The sequence below is a fragment of the Podarcis muralis genome, chromosome 2 (assembly GCF_964188315.1).
Source record: "Podarcis muralis chromosome 2, rPodMur119.hap1.1, whole genome shotgun sequence".
NCBI lineage: Eukaryota > Metazoa > Chordata > Lepidosauria > Squamata > Lacertidae > Podarcis > Podarcis muralis.
This window is the reverse complement of record NC_135656.1, coordinates 109,781,026-109,802,732: the sequence shown is the minus strand read 5'-3', so window position 1 is coordinate 109,802,732 and position 21,707 is coordinate 109,781,026. Positions and strand designations below refer to the sequence as shown.

The 21,707-nt window shown below is 44.2% G+C and overlaps 1 protein-coding gene and 1 long non-coding RNA gene across 7 annotated transcripts in view; one reads left to right on the top strand and one right to left on the bottom strand.

Moving 5' to 3' along the window:
• LOC144327049 (uncharacterized) overlaps positions 1–7,725 on the bottom strand; it is a 34,088-nt gene extending 26,363 nt beyond the window's left edge. Inside the window, exons 1-2 of the long non-coding RNA XR_013392029.1 lie at positions 7,099–7,725; positions 6,226–6,444 (exon numbers count right to left, since the gene is read on the bottom strand). This is a non-coding gene — a long non-coding RNA (uncharacterized LOC144327049). The remainder of the gene's footprint in view (positions 1–6,225; positions 6,445–7,098) is intronic.
• LOC144324883 (C-type lectin domain family 2 member A-like) overlaps positions 1–21,669 on the top strand; it is a 110,782-nt gene extending 89,113 nt beyond the window's left edge. The window contains exons 1-6 of one of the 6 annotated variants that reach the window (XM_077925222.1): positions 7,997–8,093; positions 11,707–12,232; positions 15,294–15,401; positions 16,143–16,336; positions 16,439–16,545; positions 17,869–21,669. In XM_077925222.1, coding sequence (XP_077781348.1) covers positions 12,052–12,232; positions 15,294–15,401; positions 16,143–16,336; positions 16,439–16,545; positions 17,869–17,980 — 702 coding nt within the window. In that variant the 5' untranslated portion in view covers positions 7,997–8,093; positions 11,707–12,051 and the 3' untranslated portion in view covers positions 17,981–21,669. Of the gene's footprint in view, positions 1–7,996; positions 8,094–9,230; positions 9,501–10,879; positions 11,397–11,422; positions 11,502–11,706; positions 12,233–14,289; positions 14,305–15,293; positions 15,402–16,142; positions 16,337–16,438; positions 16,546–17,868 lie in introns of those variants that run through there. The other 5 variants (XM_077925220.1, XM_077925224.1, XM_077925223.1 and 2 more) reach the window with 5 other exon arrangements.
• The last annotated feature ends 38 nt before the right edge of the window (positions 21,670–21,707 follow it).

Here is a 21,707-nt window from a genome sequence, read left to right as displayed (position 1 = left end):
TCTCAGTAAGTGGGAACTGAGTACGCTAGGTGGTTGGGTATATCAGATGGTGGTCTGGTGGGGGAAAAGGGAAGAATGGGAGGTAGAGTGTGGTGAAGTATCTAGCGCATTGTATGTGTGAGAAAGTACAGAGCAATCTGTAGCTGACCTGAGTGTGGAGTGGGCAGTACTTCGGTTCCTAGTAAGGCGACTTCACTAGGCAAGGAAACCCACGAAGCGTGTGTGTGAGTGACTGAGTGGATACTTCACAGGGCCATACAATGGGAGTTGGGGGTTCAAAGGGGGGAAATACACCTCTTGAATGTATGTTAAATAATTTTAAGAAAGCCTTCTCAGGGGCATATGGAGTCAAAATGACGCCAGAGCGCTTGAGAACGTTATGTGAACTAGAATGGCCAAAACAAAATACTGGATGGCCATCTCAGGGAACTTTTGATATAAATTTAGTAAGCAAACTTTGGTCTAACATCACCAAAGAAACTGGAGGGTGCCCAGAACAATTTTCATATATAGATTCTTGGCTGAGCACATTAAATAAAAATCCTCCATGGATAAGGGAATGCAAAGTCCAACGATGCAAATTATTGGCTGTAAAAGCCGAAGCTAGGAAAGGAATCTTGCCAAATAAACTCAAACCCATTTTTGAGGGACCAGAGGAAGAGGTGCTTCCACCTCCACCCTATGCTCCACATCGAAGGGAGCCTAATCCAAACACTCCACCAGTTGTAACCCCAAGGCAAGAAAGTGGAATGAATAATGGGGCTGGAGTCACCGAACTTGATTCCTTGATAGATTATGATAAATATCTTCAGGAGGCATTGGAGTCCTATAATGAAGCCCAAGCAGAAGTGGTTATTCCATCTGTGAGTCCCAGTAGAACTCCATCTACAGTCTCTTTTAGTGGAACAACTGATTGCCTACCCCAAACCCCTGTACATCCAAGTCCTAGAGAATTATTACAGAAGTTACAGGGAGACCTTAATCGGTCAGCAAGCAATACAGCCAGGCGTATAAAGCTGCTAAAAGAACGTCTTGGGACAAATACCATCCCCTATGATTTGAGGCCCCTAGAGCAAAGCGAAGAGAAAGATCACGTAGTAGCCCCTCTCAGAAGAGTATTTGATGCACTTGAGGAGCCTGTGCTGGTTAACTGGCAACCCGGACCAAGGCCACCTCGAACTTCGACTCTCCAGTACATTCCATTCACAACTACGGATCTGATGAATTGGAAAACACACACCCCATCTTTCGCAGAAAAACCTCAGGCTATGATGGACTTGGTGACTTCAATAGTAAATACTCATAGTCCTACTTGGACAGATTGTCGCCAGCTCCTGAATACTCTTTTCACCACTGAGGAAAGGAGAGACGTAATTGAAAAAGGCACAGATATATTTGCGTGAGCAGGCCAGAGTGGGAAATATTTATAATATTGACCGTCATCTCCAGGACAACTTTCCCTTGGAAGATCCTAATTGGGATCCAAACAATGCAATTCACCTGGCCAGGCTTACCACCTACCGCCAGACGCTTGTGCAAGTTATCTGCAGGGCATGCCAGAAGCCCACTAATATGTCTAAAGTCTCAGGAGGGTAGATGTGTTACCCATAACACTGTTTCGTGTTCGGTGTGCACCCACAAAAAGACTTAAGTTGTCACCTTTTGAGCTCCTGTATGGGAGACCGCCCTCCTTTGTTCAGGATATTCCAGCTGATCTTAAACAAATAGGAGACCATGTGACACAGGGACAAGTGCAATCTCTCTCCCGTGTTTTTGTTTCTCTTAACAGGTGGGCCCTCGAGCGCACGCCGTGCAGCATTGCCGAGCCGATTCATCAGTTCCAGGCTGGCGATAGCGTATGGGTGAAAGAGTGGAAACGTGATCCACTTGCACCTAAGTGGCGTGGACCTTACACCGTCTTGCTCTCTACTCCAACCGCGGTGAAGGTAGCTGAGGTGACCCCCTGGATTCATCACTCCCGTTTGAAGAAGTCCGAAGGCAGTTGGACGTGCAAAGGTGACCCCTCTAATCCTTTAAAACTGACTCTCTCCAAAAACCCCTGTATCTAGCCCTACCGGGAACGGGCTAGGTCACGGGCAACATTAGACGACCGGCCTGCTGCAGCCACAACCTGGAAGCTGGCTGACCTGCGCACGCCTGAAGCTTGAGGAGCATCTGAACCAGCGATTGTGAAAGGGAAGATTCTCTTATACAATTGATTGACTGCCCCCCCCTTGTGGAACAATTATCAGAGATATTACTCATTGGGGATCCTCGGGATATATGTTTTGGTCTTGGTGGTTCCCCATTTCTGTCACTGGGGGAATTATATTGGGACTAATATTTATTTGCTATCACAATAAGGTAATCTTTTGTGGAAGGAATGCATATGCTAGACATCAACATGATTTTATTATTAATCCTGATCCCTTGGGAAGGGGAAGGGTCCTTGAATCTGACCAAATTTGCTAAATATGGATTCAGCCATGACCACAATATGTGGGTAGGTTTAGCTGAAATGGTAGCCAATGTTGCAAATAGGACCAATTGCCTTGTTTGCTCTCTTGGGCCAGATGATTCAGAGGGAGGTATGCCCTTATTACCGATACCATTAGATGCCATTGGTATGGTAAGCGAAATGCCACACCAAACAGAAATACAGAATTTCCCCGGATGGAACTCAACTAAACCATTACGAGTTATACCTGTACAAGGGGAATTCTGTGTACATAAATCATCAGATGCAGCTGATTCTACCATGATAGGCTCTTCTCATTGCCACTATACTTGGGATTATATTAAGAATAGTCATACCTGGGCACACGGTACTACCTATCGAACTCGGAATACCTTGCCCTGTGCACCTCCTTTTATTCATGCATGGAAAGTGGTATGGAACATAACTGTGACAGAAAAAGGCAATCTAACATACTGCACTGTGAACTCTCTACCCCTTTTGATATTTCGCCTTCTGTACTCCACGTACCAAAAACCTCAGACCCGATGGTTGTGGTGGATATGTGGAGAATGGGCATACAAGAAACTCCCTTCCAAATGGAGTGGGACTTGTTTCCTGGGATGGGTATTACCACCAATGTGGATTATGCCCACTAGTTCGGCCAAGCGAACACGAAGAAATGCTGATATTTCTCGTATAGCAGGAGGAAGTACCCAAAGTTGGAGCGGTACTGATGATTGGCCGCCAGAGCGCATTATAGCCTATTATGATCCTGCCTCCTGGAATCCTGGTGAGCTCATACAAGGGGCACGGGATCCTATTTATAATCTAAACAGAATAATTCGATTGCAAGCAGTAGTGGAACTTGTAACCAATGCAACGGCCCAGAGTTTGAGACTTATTGCACAACAGTTGGATGAAAGTAGAGCCGCCATTTTGCAGCTGAAAATGGGAATGGATTATGTACTTGCCAGGCAGGGAGGCCTATGTGGAGTCTTGAACTTGACAGGGAATGCCTGTTGCTTTAACATTTCTGATAATGGTGAGGCAATCCGTGTGTTGGCTACAAAGATGGAGAATATAGCACATGTCCCAGTACAAACATGGGAAGGATGGGATATGGGATGGCTCACCAATTGGTTACCTAATGTCACAGGACTCAAAGGGATACTATTGTCTTGCTTGTTTTTCTTGACAGTAGTGGTAATGGTTTTATGTATGATGCCATGTATCATTTCATGTTTTAGAAGTACAATTAGCAAGATGGTTTCAAATGAAACTCTACCTCATATCATGGCCCTATACAGAGCTTTACCTCAGGAACATGATGAAGGTCAAGCTATCAAGGACACTTGGGATGAAGGTCCTTGAGCTTGAAAGGGGGGAATGTGGCATCTGAATATAGACTGCATTTTTAATCAAGACTTATATTGGCTTATATCTTGATCAGGTTCCTAAATTAAATGGGCTTAGATTTTCAAATGTTTCATGCCAGCTGCTTAGAGAAACTTTGGCAATGTTTTCCTCCTAGACAAGGGGCCCCTTGATTTATAGCAGAAAACAATTCTCAAAGTCGTAAAAAGGGAATTACAGGCTAAGAGCGAGGACATTGACCCTACATGTTACAGAAGATAAAAAAGGCAGAGATAAACATAATTAGGAATGAGTAAATAGTAAAATAATACCAATGTGCCTCCCAGTAAAATGAGCCAGATCTTCTTTCCAAAGGTTAAAAGGCCAAGAGCAATGGAGAAGCATCTAGCTGGCAGAAAAAGAGCATTTTTGGGAAATCTTTTCTAAAAGCTGTTTCTTTCTTAAACTGAGAGAGTTGAAGGGCAATAAATGTTGGAAAGAGCTAATGGGGAAAGCAGCTGGCTGAGGGGGGGGGTGTAGACTGAAGAGGCTTCTTTTGAAGCTGTTTTTTACTGAGTTCCTTTTTCTACTTTACAAAGGCCTTATTCCTTTTAAGAGGCTACCTGTGTTGTGTATTAAGTATATTGGCATAGATGTAATTATGCAAAGGATTTAAGAAATGCTAGATTCTTATTTCATATAGTTGTAAGAGTTGTATTTATCCTGAAATTAAGTCAGCCACCAGCCTAGCCCCCCTGCCAGACAGGAGACGCCATCCAAGCAGTCCTGATATATAGTTGTCAGGCATTTGTTTAGAAACCTTCAAATGAAGGAGATCTTTCAATGTTGATGTGAAACTCAAGATCCTTGACATATGTTTAAGATAAAAATTTAAGATTAACCATTTGTTTTAGAAGGCAATAGGGCAAGGAGGGCAAGAGGTGAGCTGGTAATTAAGATTCCTTGTTGAGACACATGTAAGATATATTACTACTTATTTGTCATTTATAGATGTAACAATATATAGCTCTTTGTGTTCCATATAAGGACAGGAGGATATGGGTGTATCTTTTAGGATTGGTTATAGCAATCAGCCAATAGGAAATCCAACCAGGCTGATTGGACAGAGGCAGCCCAAGGAGGAGCAAAGGGGGCTGGATTAAGGGAATATAAGTGCTGGCCATAATGGCAGGAGGCCAGGCCAGAGCTTGGTAACCATATACCACTGTGCCTCTCATTTATTTGTCTGACAAATAAATTATTATTTTAATTTCTCTATTGCTGCGTTGAATATTTCATTCCAGCTAAGCGTTAACCACAAGCAGGGTGCTACAGTTTCTCAGGCCTTTCTCATGCCTTCTGGCCTTGCTAAAGAACCACATTGCAACTTGCTTTCTGTCCGGGAACCATGCCACAACAAGAGATTGAAACATATCTGAACACTCTGAAACCCCTTTCCTGGGAAGGGTGCCAAGAGTCCACAATAGTCCCAAGACAGCTTTCTGTACATGCTCAGGAACCTCAACATGGGGCAGGACTCCTGAGGGATGAGAAAGGAGGAGGGAACTGGAAAGGGGTATATATGCTTGTGCACATGACTGTGAATTCGTGCATGCTTTTTGTGACTTATCACACTTGCTCCTTCTACCAGTTCATGGATGGTAGAAATAAAAAGCCTTTTCTCCAAAACTATTCCTTGAGTGTCTGTTGACTCCCACTTCCCTTTCCCAGGCGCAATATTTTTCCCACCCGAGGGCAAAGCCTCATAAGGCTACAAAACCATAGTGTTTTGTACTGACTTAAAGTGTACCTTGGGTTAAAAGCTTGATGTTTACTGGTAATATTTATATTTGCTAAGATTAATGAGATCAAAACAGCTTTTTCAGGCTCCTGACCAAGGTTGAACTTTAAGTTGTTTGTTCCATGTTGGGGCAGAGGTCATGGGCCTCACGCAGCAGAATGAGCAGAAGCAAAAGTGATAGACTAAAAGTAAAGGTGCGCTTTCCCATAGAAAGTACAGTGGTACCTTGGGTTACATACGCTTCAGGTTACAAACGCTTCAGGTTACAGACTCCGCTAACCCAGAAATAGTACCTCGGGTTAAGAACTTTACCTCAGGATGAGAAGAGAAATTGTGCCGTGGCGGCATGGCAGCAGCAGGAGGCCCCATTAGCTAAAGTGTTACCTCAGGTTAAGAACAGTTTCAGGTTAAGAACAGACCTCCAGAACAAATTAAGTTCTTAACCCAAGGTACCACTGTAGTTAGTACACATTGCCATTTAAGAGTTCGTGTCCCTTTAAGACCTTCAAGTTCAAAGGCAAAAATCTCCTTATTGCACCACTGCACAGAGCATGTCAATGTTTAACTTTTACTATCTTCCGTGTTCTCATAATGTTCAACCTTATCGGCTCACCTTCAGACTGAGGGAAATAGAGGAATGATTGTTGTAGGGTCAGTTTTCTTTGTCCCCTTCCTCCAATCTGGTGTGGCTTTTCTGACAGATTGCTGCTCAGATACTGTTCCAGAGAACATTGTCCAGTTTCCTCCACTCATCATAGTACAGCATAGTCTAGCTTAAAGAACAGTTTGATGTGCATAGAGGAGAGCCAGTTTCCAACGGGGGTGCAGGGACCTATAGGAGAGAAAACAGCAGCTGCCTCACCAAAGCGTTCCATCACCCAGCCCTTGAAGGAACCTTGCTCTGTGCAGGTGCAAATGGGTGGGGAGGGGAGGGCAGAGAAATGGCAGACAATTGTTCTTCACTAGCCTCCATTGTCCTCTTTTGATGTATGTGTAAAAGTAAATATATCATTAATATTACACTCATGATGTGAGAGTGGTGTGACTAGTCTCTCTCAGCTGAAAAGATTCCCAGGTTTGGGCTGGGGCTGCAGACCAGTGAAGTGCTTCTAGATGGGGGTGATCACATGCAGATGGATCCCTCACATACATTTTTTAACTGTGTGGTCAAAACATTTCATAGGTATACCAATGTTTTCCATCTACACCAGTGGGTGGTTCAGGGTGAAATGTTATCATACTGTGGACTCTCACCCTTTCTGTCAACAACTATGTTTGCACAGTATTTGCATAGTAGTTTCCCAGTTAAATATTGTTGTGAGTTTAGCGGGGGACAGGGACGGGGAGGGGGCCTGCATGCCTGAGACTCTTCCTAGATCCAGCAAGGGCTGAAATCAAAAGGAGGTTCAATTGCTGGAATAGCCAGCCAGCTTCTTGGCAATGGCCCTATAAGTATGGGTCATTTCCTGGATTCAGATATCTCTACCTTTGGCAGTGTAGATCCCAAGAAGAGAAGCAGAGGTGCCAGCTTGCGAGGGCAATGACATCACACACATAGTCTCCCAGCATCGCATGCATGACGTTAGGACATCGTGGGGGGGGGGGGGGAGTTGAACGAAGCAGCTGCAAGGCTTCAATGGCCAGTGGCTCCTCCTGCCGCTGTCATTGAAGGGAGGCTGCTTTGACCCTCCTTCCCCTCCATGGCAGAAAGAGGAAGAGAAGGAGAGCCAGCCAGAGAGCAAAAAGAAATTCTTTGCGATTTTTACATAGCGTCAGCAGATGAGGAAGCCGCTCAGGCGCCTGGGGTGGCGCGCCCGGAAGCAGGGCAGTCCACCCATAGGGGCGGGGCAAGGGCGGAGTGAACTGCCCATAAGTGTGGGGTGAGCCGCTATAGGGGCAGGGTGAGCTGCTATAGGGGCAGGATGAGGATGGGGAGGGGGTGAGCTGCCCATAGGGGTGGGGTGAGGGGCGGGGTGAGCTGATATTGGGGCCGGGTTAAGGGCGGGGCAAGCTGCTATAGGGGCAGGGTGAAGGTGGGGTGAGCTGCCCATAGGGGTGAGGTGAGCTGCTATAGGGGCATGGTGAGGGTGGGGTGAGCTGCTCATAGGGGTGGGGTGAGCCGCTATAGGGGCATGGTGAGGGTGGGGTGAGCTGCTCATAGGGGTGGGGTGAGCCGCTATAGGGGCAGGGTGAGGGTGGGGTGAGCTGCCCATAGGGGCGAGGTGAGCCACTACAGGGGCAGGGTGAGAGTGGGGTGAGCCATAGGGGCGGGGTGAGCCACTATAGGGGTGGGGTGAGCTGCTATGGGGCGGGGTGAGGGTGGGGTGATCTGCCCATAGGGGCAGGGAGAGGGCGGGGCGAGTCTGCCTGTCTCCTCCCACTCAGCCTCCCCTACACCTGTGGGAGAGGCAGCAGGCAGACCGTTTGGGGCAGTGTGGAGCCTGCGGGTGCCCAAGCCATCGTGTCTCTACAGGCCCCTTGGTGAGTGCCGCCTGGCATTTTGTCACCCCTCTCAGTGGTGACACCCGGGGTGACGCACACCCACCGCACCCCTCTTTCTCTGCCCCTGTATAGCATTTATTTCTTTTGGAGAAAAGGCAAGTAAGAATAGACATAAGAGATTTAAAAAAAAAAATCAGTCTTTGTGCCAGAGGCGAGGAGGACAATTCCACCCTTTTTAGTTCTGGCTTGCCCTGTTGGCTTCAATCAACTAACAGACATTACTGGAATCGGTTTTAGTTGCAGCTGCTGGAAAGCGGTCTGAATAAACAAGTTTGGTGCCAGCTAAAAACATTATTGTGTAGCTAAGTCTGCCAGTTGCTTTATAATTCTATAGAATTATAGAAACCAATGCTCTTTTTAATTTTCCACAGGCATTTTCCTGCCATTATAACACTTTTAATTTTCTTTTACTATAATACCTCCCTTGCTTCAAGCAAGCTTGTCACTTGTTAGTCTCAAACTCAGCAATCGCCAAGTTGCCAACTGGCAGCAGGACTTCAGCAGCTGTTTCTCTTTCTGCACATTGAGGGTGACCACACTCCCCACTGGGAGGTCCTGCCCTTTGTTTGTGGGGTTGATTTTAAATCATGCTAAAAATTGTTTTACACTTCGCGCCCAAGAATGTCTTCAGCCTCTGAGAGGGTTGCACTGTTCTCTGAAGCAAGGCAGAAGACCTTGGGCCAGGGGTCTGCAACCTTTAAGACAAAAAGAGCCACTTGGCCCCTTTTCCAAAGGAAAAAAAACTGGGAGCCGCAAAACTCGTCATTATAAAAATAACTTTTTTGTCACTTTTTTATTATTTCTTTGTTTGACCCCTCAGAATTACTCCTCCTCATAGAAATAAACGTTAAATTAACAAGTTACCTTTGTGTGTGTGTGTGTTCTTCACTCCCCTTCAAAACAGTGACCAGCGTACATGCCCCTTACAATGTAGCGGGCGGGCGGGAAGGTGACGTCGGGACAGTGCGTGACTAATGCACGCACCATCCCCATGCGACGTCAGAGTCACAGTGGGGAGTGTCGGGGCGCACAATGCGCCTCCTCCCCTCGCTAGTATCCGCCCCGGAGCCGCAGCAAAGGTATAAAAGAGCCACATGCGGCTCCGGAGCCGCGGGTTGCAGACCCCTGCTTTGGGCAATTGAAACAATCTCTAGATTCAAGCTGGGGGGTGAGATTAAAGGCTGGGCAGGAGGAGCTGGAGTCAGAAACGGCTGACTAGTACTTCGCTGGCGATAACGAGGAAACGGGAGGGAGAGGAAGAGGCGATGAGTAGCAGGAACCAGTCGTTTTGAAAACAGTTTCTATTTTGCTTCTTGTGGGCTTGGTAGGCAACAGATACTTGTTCCTACACTGCAGAACCTGGCGCTGGATTGATTCTGCCAGAAGGTAAAAAGAATTCTATAATATATTGGGGGAGGGAGAAATATCGGGAGGGGGAGGAAAGGGAGATGGGGAGGGAGACTGGGGAAAGGAGAAGGAGAGGAGGAAGCGGGAGAGGGTTTGGGGCTGAAGAAAAAACATTTCTAAAATAATATAAGCAGTGCTCTTTTTCTAAAAAAATATTTAGGGGTTCTCTCTCATTTTGACTCAAGAAAAGCACCAATTTAAAGCTGAAATCGGAAAAAATAAATACAGTTAACAGGACAGGACAGAGAAGACTTATTCCCAAAGGTGGCTTTTTATTTTTATTTTTTTAGGAAACCCAGAGGGGAAAGCACAAATCCTCAGACCAAAATTTGTGGTTCTGCCAAAATAGAAAAAATTATACAATGTATAGAGGGGGGATATGGGGAGGGGGAGGAAAGGGAGAGGGAGATTGGGGAAAGGAGGAGGGGGGGAGGAAGAGTTGACGGCTGAAGAAAAAACATTTCTACAATAATATAAGGACGGCTTTGTTTGATTGGGGAGACTCCTAGAATCCCTCTGGGGGTCGTGAGGGAGGAGAGGGGGAGAATGTTCCCTTGTGCAAGGAGAAATCCTGGTGCTGACAGAATGTTCTCTTGGCACTGCTAGGAATACAACCCAAAGTTCTCACCCCCTCATTCAATATAGTGGGGAATAAAAAAAATGGCTATACTGTTGTTCAGGCTTCAGAGAAAAGTGGAAGAAATTTGCAGAAATATGAGCCTCTCTGGATTAAGCCTGCCAAATTTTAGGCAGACCCGTTCGGAGGTTTTTGTGCCAGACACCTTTATTAAAGTGGGCCAGACCTCACTATTAAGTAGTGGGTGGACATAGCAGACGACACAGAGATTTCTCCAAGTGGTTCTTTATACAGTAGTAAGCTGGAACTGAACTGAACTCAAACAGCTCAGCCGTCCTGCTTTTATAGGCAGCCAGCTGTCAACAACACCCCAGAGTTTGCCGCCTAAACTAACTGACGTGGACCTGAGTGAAAACTATATACACAATACCCCCTGGTGGCCAGGGTGAGAACTTCAATACATAACACTCACCTGGAGCACTGTGTCCATTTCTGGGCACCACAATTTACGGAGGATGTTGACAAGCTGGAAGGTGTCCAGAGGAGAGCGACATTTCCTCATAAAGCTTGGAAACCAAGCTTAATGAGGCGCAGGAGCTGGGTATGTTTAGCCTGGGAAAGAGGAGACTGAGGGGAGCTAACAGTAGCCATCTGCTACTCTCTATTTCTCAATGCCAGGCCAGTGGGTGGTCCTATATTTGCATAGTAGCTTCCCAATTAGATATTGTTGTAAGTTTAGCAGAGGAGATGTGTGTGTGTGGGGGGGGGGGGCTAGGCTGCATGCCTGAGACCCTGCTAATTCCTAGATCCAGCAAGGGCTAAAATCTTGGTAATGGCCCCTTAAGTGTGGGTCAGGAGCGTGGCGGAGTCAAGCGAGGGAGGAGATGGAAGAAAGACTCTGACTCTGAATATGACCGGCTGCAGGAGGAAGCAGACCCAGCCCCCCCCTTTCCTACCAAGATATTGGTTTACTGAGACAGAGCAAGCACAGAGAGTTTCCAAGAAGGGGGCGTAGATGCTAGGCAACCAGATAGGCAGAGGATTGCCAGCTCTTCTCTGGAAAGCGTAGAATTTCCCGACCCTCAATCCCGAAGAGCTGAAATGGTGAGATTGCAAAGGAAGTGGAAAAGGGGAAAACAGGTTTTCCTGTTGTCACTACAGTGATGACTCCGAGTAACTAACTGTATCCATTTCTGCACACCGCAATTTAAGGAGGATGTTGACAAACTGGAACGTGTGCAGAGGAGAGCAACATTTCCTCATAAGGCTTGGAAAACAGGCTTCATGAGGAGGAGGAGGTGGGTAGGAGAAGAGGGGGGGGGTATAATACGATAGCCATCTTCAACTATCTCAAGGGCTGCTCCCTTTCACTTGTCTCAATGCTCTCATTTCATCAAGTAAATGTAAAAACATTACTGTAATCATTTAGACTAAAAAGAAGCAATATTTCATATATGAATTTTCTAGCTCTGTAAATTAGTATACGTAAGACTACCTTTAGGACTACCTTTGGGGGGAGACTATACTAGTATGGAAGCAAAACTGCACCTTTTAAAGACTTCAAGAAGAGATTATTTATTTCTCCGCTCTGTAATTTTGTCTCCGCAGAGGAATCTTGGGACGTTGATGCTATGGCAAAAACTGATGTTGTGGTGAATTTTTTTCTGGCAAAAGCACAGAACTGATGCTTCAGACTCTGAAGAGGCTTTCGTTTCATTAGAAATAAAAGGAGTCAGGAAGACAAAACAGGGAAGTGGAAAACATATTAAGTACAGCTTGGCGGGACAAAGTATCTGATTAAAGCACACAATTAAGTGGTATTTAAAAAGGGTGTTTTCTCACCACATCACCTAGCCAAACTGTGCTTGATTCTGCAATCCAGTGATCTGCTTTCAACATATCGCAAGAAACTGCAAAACTCTGTGTAACTAGAGCTGAGTAGCATTTACTGTAATGTCTCCTTTCCCCTGGGAGAAAGAAAATATGGGTTTCTCTGAAATGGAAAAGACAGAGCGAAGGCTCCCCATGAATCCAGATGCAGCAGAGAATGGGGAATGTAGTGGAATCACAAGTAATGGAAGCACCAAACAAGCAAGAGAAGGCTTCTTTCTGAAACAGGGCCATTGTGTAGATGGTAAGTGAGTTCTGATGAGAAAGGCATGAGTTTGTCAAAAAAGGTATGGATTTGATGCTGGGATGAGAGCTGCAGAATGCAGGCCAACTAATCAAATTCATGGAGACGCTAATTTATTCAGGCAATTAAAAGCCATTGGAAATGGATGGGTACATAGACACTTGTGTGAAAACCGAGGAAGGCTTCTCAGACTCTTCTTAGTTCCTCTCTCAGATGGAACTATCCTTCCTCATGCAGGCATGCATCAGGAGAAGGGGGTGAGGCTGCCCTTGAGGGGAGAGATTCCTGGCTGTTCTTCCTGTTCCCCTTCCATGTACACCAAGAATGGAGAGATTGTTGCTCGCCAGATGTTGCTGGATTCCAACTTCCTCCCATCACTCTCTGCCAGCATGGCCAATGTAGACCAAAAACATCTGGAGGATCACAAGGTCCCCATTCCTGCTGCACACAGACCTAGAGAGTCTCAGATAAGCGAAGGGACCAGGAATCTGCAAGTGCAGGCGCATGGTCCACAGCACTGACTAGCACAGCGGCACTTTAATGCTTTTGTTGTTGTATGGTGCCCATATGATTGGGTTGAATGGTATACATTACAGTAGACCATCCTGAAATTTATATTTTAGTGGGTGATTTATAATTTTTTTAAAAAATAAATAAATAAAATTCTCAGCAAATTGAGAAGTAAACCATACTGTGCGAATCCCCTGGCAGAGAACCCTGTAAGACTGCCTGCACAACTTTGCGTTATGCAACAATATTTCAGAACTTATTGTTCAAAACATATTGGTTCCTCCTTCTTCCAGGAACCCAATCTGACCAACCAAGTGTTGCCATGTTTACATGCTGGTGACATGGCATTAACTGGAAAAAAATTATCTGCTGAAAGCAGACACTCAGAGCTGCATATTGCTGATAAACCACTTTGCTGGCTAGTCCTTACATTTGGACCTGGTTTTCTTTATCTGTCAGTTATGTCATCCTCAGCATAGAATTAATATAGCAACCTTAGTACATCTGCTAATCCTGGTCCATAAACTACAAACTGCTATTTTGACTTATTTGGGTGAGGCAAGCTTGAAAATTCAATATCCCGTATTGAATGAATAAAGCTTCTTTTAGCACAGGAAAATGTTCTTTGGTTGAACCATTCATTTTAATGCATTTTGTTTTGCACATTAATGGATCTACCTGTGATGTGTTGGAACCAGCCCTATGTTATACAGAAATGTGCAAGGGCTTAAACCCCTTAATGGTTTGTTTTACAATAAAGATTAAAATGGTTTCAGGTTAACCATTTTAATCTTTATTGTAAAACAAACCATTAAGGGCATACAGTTTAAGCCCTTGCACATTTCTGTATAACATAGGAAATGTAGGATAGAACATTGGGAAGCTACTATGTAGGATAGAAATTAAGTGGTTTCCAGCTGTAATGCTTTAAGAGAATATGAAAAAAGGCTTATAAATGGGTAAAAGCTTAATGGCAAGGATTTGCTGAACTAATAAATCTAAGTGGAATGCAAAAAAGGGAGGTATGAGGAGGTCCGGGGAAATAAGTTTAAGGAAAATAAGAAACGGAAAATTAATGTGTTTTTAATTGCTTTTATTTTGTATTTTTCTTTTTCTTTTTTCATTTTTATTGTAATATGTTAAAAAATCTTAATAAATATCTTATAAAAAAAATAAAAATAAAATGGTTTCAGGTTATTCGCTTGAGGTTGCTGCACTAGCCTGAGATGCGTGAACAAAATACAGTGGTGCCTCGCAAGACGAAATTAATCTGTTCTGAAAGTCTCTTCGTCTTGCGGTTTTTTCGTCTTGCGAAGCACGGCTATTAGCGGCTTAGTGGCTATTAGCGGCTTAGCGGCTATTAACGGCTTAGCAGCTTTAAGAAAAAGGAAACAAACTCGCAAGAACTTGTAAGAAGCAAGCCCATAGGGAAATTCGTCTTGCGGAACGACTCAAAAAACGCAAAACTCTTTCGTCTAGCGAGTTTTTCGTCTTGCGAGGCATTCGTCTTGCGGGGCACCACTGTATCCCATTCTGTTTTTACATAGGACAGAGATCTCCTGTCACTTCCATTCTACCAGCGACAAAAACTTTCAACTTCTGTTTTGAGGGCAATTCAGATGCTCTAAAAGGGATGGGTAACTGTGACCTTCGAGATGTTGTTGGACTACAATTCCCATTACCTGCGACCACTGGTGATGATGGCTGGGGCTGATGGGAGTCCAGCAACATCTGGGGGGCTGCAGGTTACTCACCCCTGCTCCAAAGCCCTGTGTACCCAGTTATAATATAGCAGTATATGACACTGCAGCTCCCTTGACTGGCACTGTTTTCTGGTAACAGTCTTGGCAGCCAGTGGATTTAACAAGGCTGCCACTATTAGGTAATTTACAGATGATCTTTATTAAATTTTTAGTTACATACTGTACATACACATGCATTATATTTCACATTTGTTCTTGCTCTCCCAAGCTGACTTCCCTCCTTCCTTCTTCTGGCTTTTTTATGTCCTCTTTGACTTTTTTTATTCAGGCCTATACGGTAAACATTATAGTGCATCACCTTGATAGTTTAGGAGATGGTGGCATGTGAATACTTTTTAATAAAATAAATAACTGGTGACTCACCAGTCATGCGCAGAGGCCTACCAGTTGGCTGACTTTGTGGTGGGAGGCACCAAACCAATGAGCTTCATGATGCCACAGGTGAACTTGGTTTATCTCATACCCTTCCAACATCCCACTGACCAAAATTGGGACGTTTCTTTTTTTGGTCCCCAGATGACTTGCACGACCAAAAACTCAGACATTCTGGGATGCAATCAGAAGCCAGGATTGGCTTCTGTAATTCCAGGATGTCCCGCATAAATCAGGACTGTTGAGTGGTAAGACATCTTGGTGTGATGCAAGCTTGAACTCACACCTTCAATGTGGGTGGACTACCCAAGCCTTGGTAGACTTGGAGCCCCCCAGATACTTTGGAGTTTCTAGAAGGACTTGTCCGGCATTTTGCTGAAACCAAGGAAACATTAACACTTTATTTCCCTCTGCAGGTTTGAGCAATAATGGAGAAAAGAAACTCGCTTTTAATGTAAAAAAAGTGAGCTTGGTGCTTAATGTCATTCTGATTATTTCCATCATCATCATCATCGCTTTATCAAGTAAGTGAAGAGCCATTTTGCTGTAACTTCTGCCAGATTATCAACAGGCCACCTGCTCTCCCAGATCTCCTCTCCTCAGCAGCTAGAATAGCTTTATTGGCATTCAGTTGAGGCAGCCTGGAAGCAGTTGCAGATGGAGGCCCACATTCAGGCAAGGTAGACTTCATGTACTATAATAACAGACCAATATATACACACACAATACACACACAATTTCAAGTGATTTAAATTGTACAATACAATTCTAATCAAAGGCCTATCTCAGGGAGAGTCAACTAGACCCTGGCTGTGTATTTCATGGATAGTCGATTGAGGTCGACTATCTATGGCTGAGCCACAAGAGAAGCTGCTCTTTGTCCTGCAACCTCCTGAGTTTGTGGGCAGAGATGGGCACAGGGCTGTCTGCCCTCCCTCCTACCCTCATTTCCCCACCCTTATCCAGCCCCACCTGGAGATGATGGGGGTTGACCGGAGACCTCCTGCACACAGTTTTTGTGTGTGGTGTATTTGCAATTACGTTGTTATACTGTATTTTTATGTGATTGCTCTTATGATGCTTGAGATGTGTTCCCATTTTCTTTCTTGCAAGCTGCTTTGAGCAGGATTCCTTTTGTGGAAAGGCAGCACACAGATATAATGTTGATGAGTGGAGTACATTGCCTGACCTTTATTTTGGGTAGGACTATTTATAAGCTATGGATAGTGATCTGTCTCACTTTCTGATACCCTTCTTATCAATAGGGAGAAGTTGTGAAGTACTGCCTACCGCCCTACATTCTCCTTCCACTCCAACTGAGTACTGTCTGGACCGCTGGATTGGCTACCAAAGGAAATGCTATTACTTTTCAGAGAGTGAAGGAAACTGGACTTCTAGCCAGAATTACTGTGCCTCTTTCGGTGCCTCTTTGGTCATGATTGACTCCCAAGAGGAGATGGTGAGTGGAAAGATACAGAGCAGAGTCTGAAGCCTTAAATGGAGTTGATTCTCCTCTTGGATGATGGTTGAAAATGTATTCACACTTCTTTTCTTTATTAAGAGCTTCTTGAGACGGTACAAAGGTCCTGATGACCACTGGATTGGTCTCCAAAGGGTGGATGACCAGAAGCCTTGGAAATGGATCAATGGCACGATTTTCAATAACTGGTGAGATCTCTCCCCCCCCCCCCCCCCCCGGTTGTGTGTCAAGAAACAAATGCCAAAGTCCAGAAACTAAAAATTCAGCAGAACGAGCCATTTAAATGTCCAGGCTATGCAGAATGCTTTGCTTTTGAATATATATACTGTGTGTGTGTGTGTGTGTGTGTGTGTGTGTGTGTGTGTGTTTATTATACACAGAGCTCCGCCTTGCGGTGAGCAGCACACCTAGAAGTTCATTTTCAGTCACAGTGCAGCAAGAGTTTGATGTTTCCTTTCTAGGCCAGATTCTAAAGAAAATAATTTGGTGGGAAAGCTGCTTAGAAATATGAATATTTGTGTTATATGAATATGAATGCAATTGTCTTCTTTAGGTGAAAATTTGCTTCCAGGCCTTCCTGCACCCATGCTTGGCATTTCTTATTCTGCTTGGTCTTCTGCTGGTTCCCAGGGATATTTCTATGGATATTTTCTATGGAATGCGGTTAATGGGTTGAGGTTGAATTCCAACAACACAGAAGTACAGATTCTGGGGGACAGGGGGGCAGGCATGTTTGGGGTATTCTCTGGTCCTGAATGGAGCAACTGTGTCCCTAAAGGACCAGCTGTGCAGCCTTGGAGTCATCTTAGACTCACAGTTGACCATGGAGGCGCACGTCAATTCTGCTAGCTCCATCTGGTACAATGACTGAGACCCTACCTGCCTGCAAGCTCTGGTTATCTCCCACTTGGACTGCTGCAATGCACTCTATGTGGGGCTACTTTTGAAGGTGACTCGGAAATTACAATTAATCCAGAATGCGGTAGCTAGACTGGTGACTGGAAGTGGTCACCAGGCCCATTTAACACCAGTCCTAAAGGATCCACATTGGCTCCCAATACGTTTCCAAGCACAATTCAAAGTGTTGGTGCTGCCCTTTAAAGCCCTAAACAGCCTCAGTCCAGTATATCTGAAGGAGCGTCTCCACCCCCATCGTTCAGCCCGGACACTGAGGTCCAGCGCTGAGGGCCTTCTGGCAGTTCCCTCACTGAGAGAAGTGAGGTTACAGGGAACCAGGCACAGGGCCTTCTCGGTGGTGGTGCTCACCCTGTGGAATGCCCTCCCATCAGATGCCAAGAAAATAAAAGAATGTATAACTTTTAGAAGACTTCTGAAGGCGGCCTTGTATTGTGAGTTTTTATTGTTTGAAGTTTTACTATGTTTTATTATGTTTTTAATATTTTGTTGGGAGCCAGCCAGAGTGGATGGAACAACCCAATCAGATGGGTGACATATAAATAATAAAAGTGCTGTTATTATTATTTCAACATATGTTCTGTTTGAAATTTTAGGTTTGAAATTCAGGGAGGAGGAGAATCTGCGTACATAAACCGTCAAGGTGTTGCCAGCTCCAGCAGGCTAAGTGAAGAACGCTGGATCTGCAGCAAACCAGTTCACAGATGAGAAAGGGCACTAGCTGTGCACTCAACATACCTCTGAATGAAAACTACATAAAAACTACATAAAACTACCACAAAACTACATAAAAATACTACAAAACTACATAAAACATTCAAAAACCCCTAAAACCTCTAAAACCCCATTTTAAAATACACTATATTACAGAGACCCCTTATGCTGCGTTTAGAACCAGAATTGCATTTGCGTAGAAACTGTTTCTCAGGCGGCTAGTCCTGGCCTTTATAACTGTTTCTCAGGCGGCTAGTCCTGACCTTTATTACTGTTTCTCAGGCGGCTAGTCCTGACCTTTATAACTGTTTCTCAGGCGGCTTTCTCCCAGCGCAGAGCTGCCCAGCGTATTAGGCGACTGGGCTTATAAGACAACCCCCAAATTGCAGCTGCCCATTTTAACAAGAACTTTCATCATCACCATTATTATTATTATTATTATTATTATTATTATTATTATTTAAAAGCATTTACTCTCAGATTGTGTATGCATGCTCAAGTAGGAAATTAGCTCTTTGTAGTTTTAACTTTAACTTTTGCAATGGTGCAAAAACGTGGTTACAAAGCATGGGTCCACATGGATCCTCAGGATCTTTGCATTGGGTCACCCCAAATTCACCATCAGAGCACATAGCATATCCTTGGCTACAGCCTACCCCCCAAAAATCACGCACCCACTGTTGCCTGGGGCTGCAATGGTGCAAAAACGTGGTTACAAAGCATGGATCCACAGGGATTCTCAGGATTTTTGCATTGGGTCACCCCAAATTCACCATCAGATCACATGTCTGTGGCCACAGCATGAAGCACAAAAATGATACGTCCACTGTTTCATTCAGAATGTTTTTTCCCTTGTTTTCCTCCTCTAAAAACGATGTGCGTGTTATGGTCAGGTGCGTGTTATAGAGCGAAAAATACGGTATTATTATATGCACTCCTCCCAGAGTCTTGCTGGTTCAAGCCTATGTGTGTATTTTATCAGAGTGCAGTCCTTCCTTTGCTTTGGGAACGCCACACCCTGTTGAGAATCATCTAGTCCAAAGACTAAGGTACTTTCAAGAATGTATAACTTGCTGCTTAAATGGAACACTCAGGATGAGACAGTTAAATCAGCCATGATAAAATGGGCTCAGGATATTGGGTACAACATTATGTTTGAGGACTGGGAAAGGTTATGGACCACCGGTATGAAGTTCACGGCATGTAATGCCCTGAAAGAAAATATTATGAAAATGATATATAGGTGGTACATGACCCCAGTCAAGCTTGCAAAAATATATCACTTGTCTGATAATAAATGTTGGAAATGTAAGGAGGCTGAAGGGACATTCTTTCACCTCTGGTGGACATGTCCAAGAGTGAAGGCCTTCTGGGAAATGATCTACAATGAGTTAAAAAAGGTATTCAAATATACCTTCACTAAGAAACCAGAGGCCTTCCTCATGGGCATTGTTGGCCAGAAAGTGTTAAAGAAGGACAGAACGTTTTTTATGTATGCAACTACAGCAGCAAGAATACTTATTGCAAAATATTGGAAGACACAAGATTTGTCCACACTGGAAGAATGGCAGATGCAATTGATGGACTATATGGAGTTGGCTGAAATGACTGGCAGAATCCGTGATTTGGGAGAAGAAACAATGGAAGAGGACTGGAAAAAGTTTAAGGACTATCTACAAAAACAATATAAATTATATGAATCCTAAGAAACTGCACGATTGGAAAAATACGGTTCCAGCAATTTAGTTGAAAGATACAGGAAACTAAGTGATGAGTAAGAAAAGGTTAAATTTAAAGTAATATTATGTTTAAATTTAAGTTATAACTAATTGACAAAAACTATGTGAAGCCTAGAGACATAATATGTGAGAGGTATAAAATAAGAAATTGACATAAGGTATCAAATTGCTGTCATTTGTTCTATTACAGAGAACGCAGGGAAGGGAGATGTGAGGAAGTCCAATTAGTTATATAAAGAAGTGTTATTAATAGTTATGTTTTTTCTCTCTACATTTTATGTTGGTGTAAGTGTATGTTTTTCTCTTTTGTCTGTTATTTGTTTGGTATGTATATGTTTGGTATGTTTTTTCTTGTATGTTTGAAAACTGAATAAATTTTTTTTTATTTTTTTTAAAAAAGAGAATCATCTAGTCCAACCCCTACAATGCAGGAATATGCAGCTGTCCCATCCTTTTTACATTTGCTCTCAGCCCTCATTCGCCCTCCTCCTGCTATTTAAATTTACACATCTCTCTCCCTCTCCCCCCCCCACGGTTGCCTCGAATGCTAGTCCTACTCAGAGTAGACTCACTGAAATGAATTAAAAATCCAAACATTAATTTCAAAGGGTCTGCCCTAAGTAGGATTTAGTTGGATGTAGCCTGTTATTATGGCCAAAGTATCTTACCCAAAAAGATCCGCACAAACCAATTTATATGAGTGCATTATTCTCAGGGTGGGGGGGACTCACAGAAATGACTTCAAAGCAATCCAGTACAATGGTGCATGTGGTTTACAGTGCTATATTCAATAAAAAACAAAGGCACTATGATTTACAATTGTAAGAAAAATATTGCATATTCCATCCATAGCTGGGCTTTGTAATGCTAATTGGTAGGACACGAAGCAGCAAGACACATCATAGTTGCATGGTGTTCACCCCAAGCAATTGCAAGCTCCCTATAACTTCAAACAATACTGGGAGGGTGGGTGAACACCACAAGCTTCTGAGAGTGAGTGAACTACCATGAGGGGCCCAAGAGGGACCATGGGAAGGAGGTGGTATTTCAGCTGTTTGTGGTCTGAGTCGCTTAGGACTTTAAAAACTAATGTGAGCATCTTGAATTGGATCCAGTAACAAACTGGCAACCAGTGAAGCTGTTTTAAAACACAGACTGTATGAGATCTATGCAGAACCAGTCAGAAATCTGGCTGCTGCATGTTGGACAAGAGAAGTTTCTGAGTTGTCTTCAAAGGCAGCCCCACATACAGTGCATTGCAATAATTCATTCTGGAAGCTATGGAGCACAGTGACCAAGTCATCACCATCCAAAAGGGACAATAGCCAGCATTCCAAGGGCAGATTGCCTCCCCACCTCCTGGACCTGAGACACCTATCTTTTCAGCATTCAGCTTTAATTTATTGGCCCCATCCAGCCCATCACCACCTGCAAGCACTAGTCTAACATCTCAACTGCTTCTCTTTATTCAGATGGAACAGAGAGACAGATCTGGGTGTCGTCTGCATATAGATATGCAACTTCCTGGACTCGGCCTTGTGCCTAGATGCCCAAGTCTCTGCCATGGCCAGAAGTGCATTTGCACAGTTAAATCTAGTGCACCAGCTGCACCCATTCCTTGAGATGCCACCACCCCCATCATTCTGCTCGGACACTGAGGTCCAGCTCCGAGGGCCTTCTGGTGGTTCCCTCCCTGTGAGAAGTGAAATTACAGGGAACCAGGCAGAGGGCCTTCTTGGTAGTGGCGCTCGGCCTGTGGAACGCTCTCTCATCAGATGTTAAGGAGAAAAATGACTATACAATTTTTAGAAAACATCTGAATGGAGCCCTGTATTAGGAAGTTTTAAATGTTTGATGTTTTATGATGTTTTTATATGTGCTGGAAGCTGCCGAGACTGCCTGGGAAAACCCAGCCAGATGGGTGGGGTATCATCATCATCATCATCATCATCATGCAGTGTCAGATTATACAGCTGATCCTC